Raw genomic sequence first — 13,461 nt, forward strand, 5'->3', positions numbered from 1 at the left:
GACCTCTTCGTTTTGGCTGCCTCGAGCGTCTTCGCAGGTGTATTGCTGTCGCCAGGAGATTTTCTCACATAGAGCTCTTTTAGGGTTACTTGATGACCAATGGAAGATTCCTTGAAACTTTCATTACTATTTCAGTCTTCTAGCGAATTATACAAGGGTAGAGCTGGGCATGTCGTTGGCCTGATTCCTTTCTCTCAATGGTACAGTCTCACAGATGATGATTGTCACGATGACGTAGTGCTCACTAGAAACGCCCCATCCTAAAAGGGTACATCGTAAAAGGGTTCTTACTAAAAGGGTAGGTTGTATATGTACGAAGTAGAGGAAATGCAGAACTGTAACAAAGATGCGATGCACTGCGTAAGGTGGAGGTAGTGGTTTTTTTATTAAAATAATAGTAAAAAGGAAGGAAAAGATTTTTGCTAGCCCCGGCATCGGCAATCGATACTGAAGCACCTGAGCTGGGGCAGCGGAAATAAAGGATAGCAGACAGAATGGAGAAATGAAATGAAAGAGGTGAGGGGAAAGAAAGAGAGGATAGGAGGAGAAGTAATATGTACAAACTATTTCATTTCATTTCATTTTATTACCTTAAAGACCCCTCGCGGGGTATTACATAAGGGGTGGGATTAGCAGAAAAGGCACAAAACAATGCCACTAGTGATCATGAACAAAAAAATGTTGTTTAGATTGCTTGCAAATGATGAAGGACAGGTGATGTCGACGATATGCTGGAGAAGGCCGTTCCAATCTTTAGCTGCACGTGGGAAGAAGGAGGCTGAAAAAGTAACAGTTCGGGCACGTGGGCGAAAAACTTGAAGCGTGTGGCTAGTGCGATGAGAAATGTATGATGCTGGCGTGACGTAAGGGGCACGGTTAAGTGATGAGTAAAAGAACTTGTGGTACAGTGATAGCGTGGCTATGCGACGACGAACGGAAAGAGGCGATAGTGCTGATTTGGTTTTTAAGGCTGAAACACTGACGTCGTAGGAGTAAGAAGAATGAATGAACCTTGTAGCGCGGTTTTGAACGGCTTCTAGATCGTTTACGAGGTTAATATGATGCGGGTCCCATATGGCGGATGCATATTCAAGTTTAGGTCTAATGAGTGACTTGTAGGCGAGCAATTTCACGTGATGTGAGGTGAGGCGAAGGTGACGTTTAAGAAATCCCAGAGTTTTGTTAGCCGATGATATCACGTTAGTAACATGTGCATTCCATGTTAGGTCATTAGATAATGTGACGCCTAAGTATTTGAAAGATGATACAGATTCTACGGACTCGTTAGCGATTTTGTATTGGAAGGCATGAGTCTTTTTGCGACGGGTGATGGAAAGAAGCTTGCATTTGCTAAGGTTGAGGGTCATAAGCCAATCTGCGCACCACTGTTCAATTTGGTTAATAAGAAATGTGTCCAGGTTGTGCGCGTGATTAGTTCATTTTAGAGGAATTAAAACACACGCGCACAGCACTGTGTAGGTTACAACTGGAGTGGGGCGTCCAGTTATTAATCGTTCAAGGTAGAACTCGCGGAGCGTTCGGTCACTGCGTGTAACTACTTGACGGAGAACAGACGGGACGTCAAGCCAGTGTGTTCGAGGAATGCACAGAGGCTCACCAAAGTTCGCTCACGAGTGCGCGCACTGCCCTGCGGCCACAATAGCGTCTTGATGGAGTCTGGTAGTATGCCCTGCGCCCTATAGGCCGCGAGCATATTGCGACGAGCATCGGCGAACGCGGCACAGTGAAGGAGCAGGTGTTCTAGTGTTTCCACTGCACTGCATCCGTCACACACATCACTCGTCGCGATTCCGTGACGCACCCGTCGTTCCTCGGGCCACACGCAGCCAATGCGCGCGAGGAGGATCATTGCACATTGTGACCGTGTAAGTGCGCGACGGCCGGTGATACTGTCGATGCGCTCACCTCCTGCGACCAATCATTAACTGAACTACCCCCTGCCACTGTGGAGAGTTTGTGATGACGTCAAAAAGTCACGTGCCCTAAGTGGCCCACCTGCCGCTTAGAGCGACCACCTAGGTGGCTTCAAGGTCGAGCATGCTTCAGACAAAGACCGGCAAAATCGCTGAGTTCGGGCTTAAGTCCTTACGCACTAAAAATGTACCAGGTAAGTCCGAAGTACCTACAGCCATTGCATGAAGTTCTTTGTCGTTGTGTCTTGCAAACTCCTGGTTTCAAATCTATCGAGGAGATAACAGTATTTAACCATGTGGCGGTGGAGGCAAGCTTCCAGGGGCAGGGACGAAGATTGTGGACGCAAACAGTTCCAGTCCGGCGAAGAGGAAGAGGACGAGGCTGAGAGCAGGGTTGAAGGAACGCCGGGGGCGGCGGAAGGGGGATGCGGCGGCTGGGGTGAGAACTGGGGAGGCCATGGCGTGGTCGGAAGGGCAGCCCGAGCAGGACTCGTCGCGTCCCGCGGCGGTTGGCGGGCGCGCCAACAGCACGCAGGATGGCTCTGACCATGCGGACGAGTCATCCAGCATGGCCGAATCGGGAATGTGCCGCATTTGCTTTCGCGGCTCCCGCGCCGGCAGTCTGCTGTCGCCCTGCAACTGCCGCGGCACCATCGGACTCGTCCACAAGGAGTGCCTCGAGGAGTGGCTCTCGCGTAGGAACACGGACGAGTGCAACATCTGCTCATACCAGTTCAAGGTAACGAACCGCTCGACCTCGCCCACACTGACAGGGTATCGTTGAGCATGTGTAATCCTGTTCCAATAAGTGCTCCTTGGGCGTCGCCATATTGCTTGCTGCATTGTTGTGTGCACCTGGCGCAAGAATGGTGGAAACGGTAGCACCTGCTCTCCGGAACTGTTCGAATAATTCCACAGGGTCTGCTTGGACATCTATGCGTACCCGATGGACATGTCAGTAGCACTCACTGCGTGCCATGGCAGGTATATATTGTATTATCTGAAGCCTTCAGCTAGGACAGGCGGCAGAAACAATCAATCGACGCTTCTCACCATTCGCGGCCAGAAATAGAAACCCGTGAGAGCCATTTCAGTCGTTTGTAATAGAAACTCAATGAGTGTATGCTGAAGCAACTGTGTTCTGAGTTGACAAGGCGCGACTCTAGTCTCCAACGGCACGGCAGTTGCGCAAATTGATTGCTGGCCAGAAAAAGATATGAGAAAAAGCGATGCGCACATTTTCGGCCTATTTTGCAGCTATTGTGACAAACTAAACTATGGTTAAATGCTCTTAAGCAGTACCAGAAGGTCTAAGTTAAACAGCGATCACATGCGTGGGACTCGGGTATGTGGCAACGGCGCCTTTTGCAGTGAGAAGCCGCTCGATTTCAACCGCTAGCCCTTAGTATGGTTGTGCAGGCATATGACTGGACCGTAAAGGCTTTCGCGATTGAGCCGTCTGGGGCTCTATGGTTCAGCCGGTTTGTGTGCGGGAAAGAAAAATGTCCTCATTTCTTCGTACCGCGACGGTCAAAAGTCTGCAGGTTTTAAAGGCAGGCATTTCATTTTACCAAAACAGGATATGTCCGTCTAGGTGTTGTAGCTGGCCACCGTCTTCTATATGAACACATTAATTAACCTTAAATCCTAAGTTCCCAGCGGCTGCGAGCAGCTGACCAAAGCGGCGTTCGCACCTGGGACTCAACGGAGTCTGCTAGGAACCTATGGCTCCGGGCTGCCCGGCATTGGAAACTGAACCTGTCAACGTTTAACGCTAAAGATTTATCCAGTGAGACTATCCTAGCAGTGCTATTTGAGGAACTAGATGGATTTAAATGGGGCGTCATGGGGCTTAGTGAGGTTAGGAGGGACTATAAAGTATATAAAGTGCTAAAGGTGGGCACGTACTATGCTATCATGGTTTAACGGAGGGGCGAGAACCAAGTGTGGCACCCCTGGTCGATAAGGATATAGCTAACCACAGCGGTGGCTTTTGGCATAATTAAGCTTAATTATAGGTATAAAATTGAAGGTAGTACAAGCCTACGCGCCAAAATTCAGCCACGTTGAACAGATTTCCGACAGCTTCTGTGAAGACTTGGAATCGGCAATGAGTAAAGTGAGAGCGCAGTTTTGTACAAAACAAAATTTCGTACAAAACGTCATAACTTTAGAAAGAGCACATTACGCTTGAAATTGCGAAAAAAATATGATGCTACCGGTGGTGGCGAGATATGCCTGCAAGAAAATGGCGGACGACGTGCTACCCCGCTCACTGTTTTGCAAAATATTAGCTAAATACGCTGCGTTGCATAAAAAAAAACAGCTTATTTGCGACATGAAGGATGCGAAATTCACCTGAAACAAAGAAATCGCACCTAGGTGCAGCCCACTGTCAGAAAAAGCTACGGGTTTGTTTTGCACACTGCTGTGTACATAGCGTGCCAGATAGTTAACGGAGGGAACGAACTGCAGAGCATGACCATTTATCTAGACAGGAAAAGCAGAACGGTGGATCTAAAAGTAAAATGCAGAAAACTAATGTTCAACAACCTCGGAAGGGAACAGCCGTTTTCGATAGGCAGCGAAGTGTTTGCAAAGTGGTAATGGAATGCATCTACTTAGGGCAGGTAGTGACCAAAGTTCCGGACCACGACAGGGATATAACTAAGGAGAACAAGAATGGAGTGGAGTGCATTTTGGCAGGTACTCTCGGTTCGTGAATGTAGTTTCTATGTATCCCTCTAGGCATAAGTATATAACAGCTGTGTCTTACCGGTAGTCACCTATGGGCAGAAACATGGAGGATAATGAAAAGGGTTCAACATGAACTGAGGACCACCGATCGAGCTATATGAGAAGGAAAATTAAAGATGTAACGTTAAGAGACAGGAAGAGAGCACAGTTGGTCAGGGAACAAACGCGAGTTAATGGCATCCTAGACAACATGAACAAGAAGGTACGGGTTCGGGCAGAGCATGTAATGCGAAGGCAATATAACCGATGATTGTTAAGGTTAACTGGCTAGATTCTACGAGAATGTAAGCGGAGCAGGGGCGGCAGGCAGTCAGGAAGTCAGGTGGGCGGATGAGATAGGAAGTTTTGTTTTCTTTGCAGAAGACAGTGGCAGCTGGCACAAGGCAAAGTTAATTAGAGATATATGTGACCAATATGTTTAGTTGTACTAAGGATGATGTTGACGACGATGATGCCTTCTCCGTCTGCGCGAGCATTTTTTTCTGTTCCTTGGCTTTGTTTGCACTGATTTTTGTGCAGAGAATTGTGCAGACATATATTTACCCGCATTTGGTGCACTCAAGCACCAGTCATGCCGATTAAGGCACACCTGCAGTTGTTGTCGTACAGCGCAGCAGGAGATACACTGAAAAGTTTGAAGCTGGACGGTTTCTGTTCGTAGGCGGCGCACCTAGCGCCAACTTCTCTGAAGCTTGCACTGGCCATTCATTCCCTTTCATATTGTGTTTGTCCTTTTTGTAATCACTGAAGCTCTGATCGAAAGTAGAAACAGGCTCACCAAGGAGGGATTAGTTATTCCGCTAGATATTTAGAAAACAGGTAGACAGAGAACATTTCATGCTCACCATACAATTGCATCTTTCGTGGGCTTAAGGGGGTACTCGGATTTGAAATCCAGAAAAACGGCCAAAACCTGATTTTTTTTTGTAACTGTTGTAGCTGCTTGCAAGCCTCGTTTTCTTTCGGCTATCCCGAAGTTTAATTCCTGAAACCGACATGGCAAGTACCCCCCCCCCCCCAAAAAAAAAAAAAAAATTGTTTCGTGAACCGTCGTGGCTGTGCATTGCAGGGAAACGCTCGAACATTAGACGCGTTTTTCTCCGTTATGATTTCCTGCCTGGATATTCGCCTTTCGGCACAGAATTCTTAGCGACCGTTTTATCTATGTTGACCCCGTTTGTTTTTCTGTCCTCCAAATACCATAGTGCAGGCGAATGCATGGTTGGTTTTCAAGCTTGTGAACTTTAAATTTGTTGCATGAAATTTTATTCTCACTCCAGATATGTCACCGGACACAGCATCGCAAAAATTCAAAACCAAAATTTGTGATTAAAGGAAAAATTGAAAGAATGTCTTGACCTGTGGCACATTAGTAGGAAGCACTGAATGTTGAACCAGCCTTCTGGCGGATTTTATTAACTCTGCGGCGTTTTCACAAGATTCAGATGAAAAATAGATATAAAAAAATTTTCTGGAGATATAGCAGTGATATTTCATGAGAGTGGTCATAAAATTATTTCTAATGTGGTCAGAAAATTTAATGTGAATACATCAAGAAATAAAAAAAAGCAAGTTTTGCTGAAAGCTGCGTCCTCCTTAAATGAGATAGAACTGTAGCGATATTCTGACCGCCCATACTATATTTTTTTTATAGATGCGCGAAAGATATAGCTATGTGTCAATGCTGGGAAAAGAACTTGAGTTCTAAATTCTTGTAGAAAAAAAAACTCAGTAATGGGAGAGTAGTAATTGTGCTGCGTGCACTAACCACCACTTAGCGACGACATTTAATTTCTTTGCACCCTGGGCGTATTTATCGATCTTAAACGATGCACTAGCTGATTAAAGGACACACACTTAATCAGGCTTAATGTGTCTTTTGCAAGCTGCGTGCCATAACAGCGCTGAGTGTTTTTCGCTGTACTGCTCTACATAAACTGCTCGCTGCGGGTGTATAAAAATCAGCTTGCAGAATGGACTGGTTTTCCATAGTTGCAATCTGTTTCTCACTTTCAGTCAAACGACAGCCTGGATTATGCATAACTTTCTGCTTTTATGGTATTGTCTGAAAACTAAAACCGCCTCGTGAATCTTTTGTTTTTGAGGATCTCCGTTCTTTGTTGTATGTCTTTTTAAACGAGAGCTTGACAGGCCTACGAGGGCTTTTTCTCACGGCATCACATTACAGGGAGGCAACGTCCTGTCAGCCTACCTCCATGACCGTCGTAGATCGGTGCTTTCCTTTGGATGTGAGAGCAGGAGAGCCCTATAAGAAATGACCCTAGAGATTCTGACTGGCATGCCTAGGTTTTAATGTTGAAATCATTCTAAGCCTGGCAAGCTAGATTTTCACTCACTTCAGCGTCCGCTCTGCAGATCTCACCTGCATAACAGTTCAGATTCAAACATTCCTTCCATAGCAGCAAAGACCATCCTTGTGCATAAAAATATACACTGCATAGGTGACCACGTAAATACGAGGGTAGGCTATGAATCTATCGAGGTAAGCTTGGACGAATGTGATTAGTCCTATGACGAAAAAGAAGACAGCCCTGGCTAAACACTGAGGTTTCCATAGGCACTCGGTGGAATGCAGTTTTGCAGCAATTGCGCATGCGCTATTGATGCGGCTTAGCTTGTGTGGGAGTAAAAAGGGTTAAGCTGCCCCCTAGCGCACTTTCGTTTAAGGGCAGGGTATGATGCTCAAGCTCAGGAGTAGATTTCGATCACTGAATATACGGAATGGTTACTCTTGGCATATCGGAGGTCTTGAGATTAACAATAGACACTTTTAGCATACCGTTTACCGTGTTACCATTACCGTCACCGTGGTACCGGGAGCCCGCGCGCCGTCCCGGCGCATGCGCAGATCACCTAGATGCGGCCATATGGCGCCAGGTACCTGGCAGCGACCCCAAGCCTTCCGCATCGGGACCAATCAGCGCATGCTTACTGCCGGTGGGCGGGATTCCCGTACTCTGGTCACGGTAACGGTAACACGGTATGCTAAAGGTGTCTATCGACACCTCAATTGAAATTACTGATAAAAGCTTCGCAACTGCTGGAACTTAGCATGTTTTGTACAGGTAATTTTTTTTACCAACCGTAAGCATTCCGTATTTTTAGTGATGAAAATAAACCCAGTGTTTAGGCAGTGCCGTACCCTGCTCCTAAAAACGAGTGCGGAAGAGAACTGCTCACTCCCTTTTACTCCTGTGCAGACTAATTTGGGTTAAGAATGTGAATTTATTTTTTGCACTTGAACTGTGCCTCTAGTGAATATGTGTGTCGTTAAGTTTAGCATAATACTTGCTATACACCTTTTCATGTTTGCCCCTCTGGGCGCAGCTGTACTGCCACTTCTCTGTGGCAGCAGTGTTCTGATTGGTGGATTTAGCCGAAGTAGCTTACTCGACATTCGTGGCACAGCTCAGAATGCACGTGAGCTCTGACAGCACACCTTTCCCCGCAGCTGTGTTTTTGTTGGTTCGTGCCCAAGGAAAGTAACCACACAATGAAATTAAGTCCTGTTTGTACAATCTAGATTTTCTAGGATGATCTCGCAATGTCCTTTTTCATGTCCTCGCACTACTAGCGTTACATAAATGTGGGCAAGAAGATCGGAAACCATACAGAAAACGAAATCTCTGTAAACGTAGACTGAAAACTAGCGCAGGTCATTTTCACTTCAGAAGTATGAAGACCTACCGCCGGCACATCAAAAGTGCAATGACGCTACCGGCATTTGTTTTCTACCGGCTGAAGGTTTTGCCTTTCCAGTTGCCCTGTTCACCTGCAATTTGACGCTGATTTTGTTACGAGTTTCGTTCGCGTTACTTGAAAACTGCTGCCGAAACGAGCGCGACCACTGCGCAGGTTGAGCGGACTCCCAAAGGCGTCCTGGATTGGCTCCGCGACCCGAGCAGTCAGGTTAACCGCTGGTACATCCTCGTGGACATGTCGCTGTCCCTCTTTGGCGCCGTCATGCTGCTGGTGTCCGCGTGGCTGTCGGCGGTCGAGATCCTCAGTGGCATCTCGTCGGTGCTCGGCTGCATACTCATCAGCATCATCGTGCTGCTTGCGGGCCTCATCTGCGTCGCCGACATCTACCTCATGGTGCGCCACCACCACCAGGCGCTCATCCAGTGGCGCCAGAACAACTGGGGCGTGCGCCTTGTGCTCCCGAACAGCCTGCCCGAGGTCGCCGGGTCTGCAGACGCTAGGGGCCTCCCACTGGGACTACCGCCTCCGCCGCCTTCCGAGCCACCCATTCCGTTGTCGTTCTCCCTCAACAGCACGACCGCTGCCAGCAGCGACGCCACGACGACGACGACTGCGGCGACCCAGCAGGATTGGCAGGCAACGAATCATCTTGTCGCGTGAATCGCACCGCGGCTGGGCATGTGCCCACGACGGTGCGTCCGCGGGCGTTAGTGGCCTGGACAAGAAGGCGGTGGGAAGATATTGGACAAGCGACAAGACCAATACATCGTTTTATCGTTGACGTCATGAATTTGTCGTGCTGTAGCCGTTGCCACGGTGGTTCTCAGCGTACCCGGAAGGAAAAGCAAGAAACTTACGTTAACGAGCGACGGTTTACGGGCACCGTGGATAGAGGACAAAATTTGACTCCTTGTAACCGATGGCCTAAGGCAGGAAGTACTAGATGCCCCCCCGGCGAACGTATCCCGTATCAGCCTCCTCCCGACATGAGTAGCGAGCGCCGGCGAAGAAAGAATTCCTCCGAATAAAGCGCCGGTCGACATGAAAAGCACCCGTTCGAATTGTTACACGCTCAGAATACCTATGTCCAAAAACGTGCCCGCAATGTGGCCTGCGCTGCATCTGCATCTTAGCTATGCGGACCCATATGTCATTATCAGATGGAAATTGATATACTTCGTGTGACTGTTTAACATTGGTCGTGACTGACACTACGAAACGTATCCATATTCAAATGCTTCGGTGTAGTGACAAGAAGAAAAGGCAAGGTCAGTTTTGTTTACGGCCTTTATATACCCAAGGAGGCGAAAATGCGTGTTTTTGGCAACTGCTTAGACACCACCGGTACCTTCTGTATAAATCTGCTCGCCGCATCATCTCGCAATAAACTGCTCCAACGATGGTTGTATCTGCCCGACGCCAGCAAACTGCGGCCACGCAGACATTTAATAAATCTCGCACAGATGTAATCTGTTGAAAATTTTTGCGATGTCTTGCGGAAAATATTCGCAACATTATTGCACATTATAAGTGTTCCAGAAAAGTTTGATATGAAGAGGCATTAAAACGTATGCAGAATTTTTTTTCTTCTGCAATGAAGATTAGGTATGCTTTGGGCTGAGTGAACTAGTAGGCCTGCCGCGATGGCTCAGTGGTTTTTGGCGTTACGCTGCTCAAACAATTCTGGAAAAAAACATTTTTGAATGGAAACCAATTTATGAACGGATATTTTTTTATTTATTGTAAGGTTTTACTATGACAATCCATATATACGCGGATTTTCCGTCTGAAGGCTTCCATTTTTGCTATTGTTTTTGCTACTTTCAAAAGCGCTCCCCAGCTGTTTCTATGCCAGTATTAACTGCGATATTGGAAATATTTTGCTACACATTGCAAGAATGAACTATTAACTTTAATATTTCGATGACAATACCTTCAAGTTTTGCAATATTCAAAATATTTGTCCAAGGATGTTGGCCATGGTCGCGGGTTCGATCCCGACCTCAGCGACGGTATTTCGATAAAGGCGAAATACGAAAACACCCTTGTGTTGTGTTGTGTCAGAGCAGGCCTGGGAGGTTTAAATTAATACGGAGCCCTCCACTACGGCGTTCCTCATAGCCCGTGTGCTGCATTGGGACATTAAATCCCACAATTCATTTACAGATGCGTCTGTACTGTGTATTCTCTCCGCTACAGGGTAGCTAACGGATGTTGCAACCGAGAACTATCGTGCTCAACCATTATCCAATGTTAGTGCTATTGGTCTATGGTTTATGGCGGTTTAACGCCCCAAATCGACTCAGGCTGTAAGGCACACCTTAGTGGAGGGCTCTGAAAATTTCGACTACCCGGGGTTCTTTAACGTGCACTGACATCGCACAGTAAACGGGCCTCTAAAATTTCACCTCCATCGAAATTCGACCGCCGTTGCCGAGTCAAACTCGCGTCTTTCGAGTCAGCAGCCAAGCACCATGCATAACCACTGAGCCACCGCGGTGGCTGCTAATGCTATTGGGTTAAACCAGCAAGTGGGCGCTGTACAATTTGCCCAGGGCCCTTATTTTGTAGCATTTTATTTGGTTGTTGTGCACAGGCACGGGCATGAGTAAACGGAGCGCGGGATTCCGTTTTAGGTGTAATCACACCTTCCCTGTCGGAAATGAAGAAGCATTTGTCATCATCATCATCATCATTTATTTTACCCTTAAAGGTTTCTATCGAGGCATTACATAAGGGGGACAACGAGAAAGCGCACTGGCGTCCCCTATCAGCATGCATGCACATGCCATAGCACAGCGGGCATGCGCAGCAACTAAAAGGAAAGTCATGGAAGACCGGTAGCAGCGCCAAACCTCGAGGGAACACATAATCATAGGTACAAGAAATACAACATAAAGCTATAAGCTAAAAGGCAGGGCGCAAACAAGAACAAAAGCATAATACTCTAGTTAGAAATTCCTACGACACGACGCTCCTTATCGCTTAACAACACCGATGGGGTGCTGACACAGTAATATCCTTTTTCGGCGGTCTCACCAGCTGTTTCGCTGAAATGCTTATGAAGGATTGTTGTTCTTCCCAAAAAACCACGTTCCTTACACTGTTGGCAATCACAGCCGTGTATGCCTAGATAGCGGGATGCCCGGATGACTATTGCTGTGTTCTATGAGCCCCTCGTTGAGACATCTGCCCGTTTGGCCAATGTAGGCTCGGCCACAGAGCAAAGGCATACGTAGACTACGCCTTTCGCGCACTCTACAAAAGATTGCCTGTGCATAACAGTGCAGGAATTGCTCGCAGTAACGGTGGAATTCACCTTCTTGCACAGTTTTGATAGCTTCTGTGGTGCGGAAAACACCACATGCACACCTGCTCTTTTCCCTATTTTCTCGAGCTGGTGGGCGATGGTGGGCATGTAAGGTAGTACCGCCACATTTTTTCTCCAATCTGTGTCAGCTCCGCCGTTGTCTGGTGCCACTTCCCTGCTTTCTTTGAGCATGTTCTCGGCAACCGATAACAAGAGTGTACATGGCTAGCCAGAGCCGCTCAACCGGGTCACCTGGCTAGAGAACGCAGAATCCAGTCGATGCTCACATGATTTCGTGAGATCACTGCAAAAGCAAGACTTTACAATTGCCCGTTTCACTAGTTTTGAGTGGGCTGAACTAAAAGGAAGAAAAGGCTTGTTTCCTCACGGTTCATAAGCCCAACACACATGGTCAGCAGAAAAATAAATGCCCAGATCAAGAAGTCTGATGAATTTGTTCACAGCCGCTTCATGCGTCAGGATTAGTGGTTGAAGGCATTCGGAAAACATCGACAAGATACTGAACATATTAGCCTGATCGGACATATTTTGTGCGTTGGTAAAAACGAGAAAATATGTTTCATATATGTTGATGATTTTCTTGTTTTTACCAACGCACAAGATATGTCCGTTCAGGCTAATATGTTCAGTATCTTGTCGATGTTTTCTAAATGCCTTGAACCACTAATCCAGACGCATGATGTTGCTGTGAACAAATTCATCAGATTTCTTGATGTGGGCATTTATTGTTCTGCTGACCATTTGTGTTTGGCTTATGCATCAACCGCGAGGCAACAAGCTACTACCGGTCTTCCATGACTTTCCTTTTCGTGGCTGCGCATGCCCGCTGTACTCTATATGTATTCGCTGCGCGCAGCAATAAACGTTCTTGAAGTCGGCGCTTTGTGGTGTCTCCCCTCGTGTCCGTGTCCGGCTTTGCGCTGTGAATGGAAGCGAAATTAAAGCACTGCCATACGACAATTATTTGCCCGAGACAGAAGTAGCGCTGATTAGGCTCGTCAGGCATGTGAAACGCGGCGTCGTGCTTCGTCATTAGTAGGCGCCTGCGCCAATCCACCAGCGCGACATGGGCGTGAGGTATTGCACAGGAGGAAAAAAAAATTAATGGCCAAAAAAAAAGCTGTTGGCTGAGCTGGTGCTTGGAGTCCTCAGTCCAGGACCCCAGTGGCCTTGGCCGACGAGCGCACTAGTTGAATGAGCGCTCGTTGGCTCACCAAGGTGACGCTGGTCAGTTGTACCGCCCGGTGCTCGAGTAACGCGTCCGGTGCCTGTAAATGTTACGGCTTGGCCTGGCACCCCCATGATATATGAGTGTGTCGGACTAGCGCTGCAGCAAGGGCGGTTGTTTTGGTATTGGGTGAAGTGGAGTTTGTGGAAACTAGCAAGGTTTGGAAAAAAATATTTGTTTCAATTTGACCCAAGGCGTAGGCTCTCTCTGAGGTGAGGCGCCTGCTTGGTTGTGGGTAAATCTGGCGGTGGAGACTCTGGGTCTCGAGGCGTCCGGAATGCGTGGGTGGCAGTCAGGCAAGGTGAGAGAAGGCAGCTCTGCTCGGTTGGTAAGGTCGCCAGCTAAACCGATAAACCTCTCTTCCCATCGAGGCTGTCGTGTCCTCGAGCGTTTTAGAGCGCTAGCTCTTCTTAGCTACTCCCCCAGTTTGGCGCCGTCGGCGTCCGCAGAGCCATCCGTAGCGCACATTGAAAGAAAGACGACGAATA

The 13,461-nt window shown here is 47.6% G+C and overlaps 1 protein-coding gene across 1 annotated transcript; it reads left to right on the top strand.

Moving 5' to 3' along the window:
• Window positions 1–2,045: 2,045 nt before the first annotated feature.
• On the top strand, window positions 2,046–9,883 carry LOC144094895 (uncharacterized). The gene is made up of 3 exons (XM_077628764.1): window positions 2,046–2,128; window positions 2,243–2,673; window positions 8,568–9,883. The coding sequence occupies exons 1-3, from the start codon at window positions 2,059–2,061 to the stop codon at window positions 9,072–9,074; spliced, it is 1,008 nt and encodes a 335-aa protein (XP_077484890.1). The 5' UTR covers window positions 2,046–2,058; the 3' UTR covers window positions 9,075–9,883.
• The last annotated feature ends 3,578 nt before the right edge of the window (window positions 9,884–13,461 follow it).

This window comes from Amblyomma americanum, chromosome 6, assembly GCF_052857255.1.
Source record: "Amblyomma americanum isolate KBUSLIRL-KWMA chromosome 6, ASM5285725v1, whole genome shotgun sequence".
NCBI classification, from domain to species: Eukaryota; Metazoa; Arthropoda; class Arachnida; order Ixodida; family Ixodidae; genus Amblyomma; species Amblyomma americanum.

Excerpts from the sequence above, each read along its gene's own strand:
- LOC144094895 (XM_077628764.1), top strand. The coding sequence starts at position 2,059 with ATGCTTCAGACAAAGACCGGCAAAATCGCTGAGTTCGGGCTTAAGTCC. Across the intron at positions 2,129-2,242 it reads ACGCACTAAAAATGTACCAG|GCAAGCTTCCAGGGGCAGGG; the intron begins GTAAGTCCGAAG and ends GTGGCGGTGGAG. Across the intron at positions 2,674-8,567 it reads TCTGCTCATACCAGTTCAAG|GTTGAGCGGACTCCCAAAGG; the intron begins GTAACGAACCGC and ends ACCACTGCGCAG.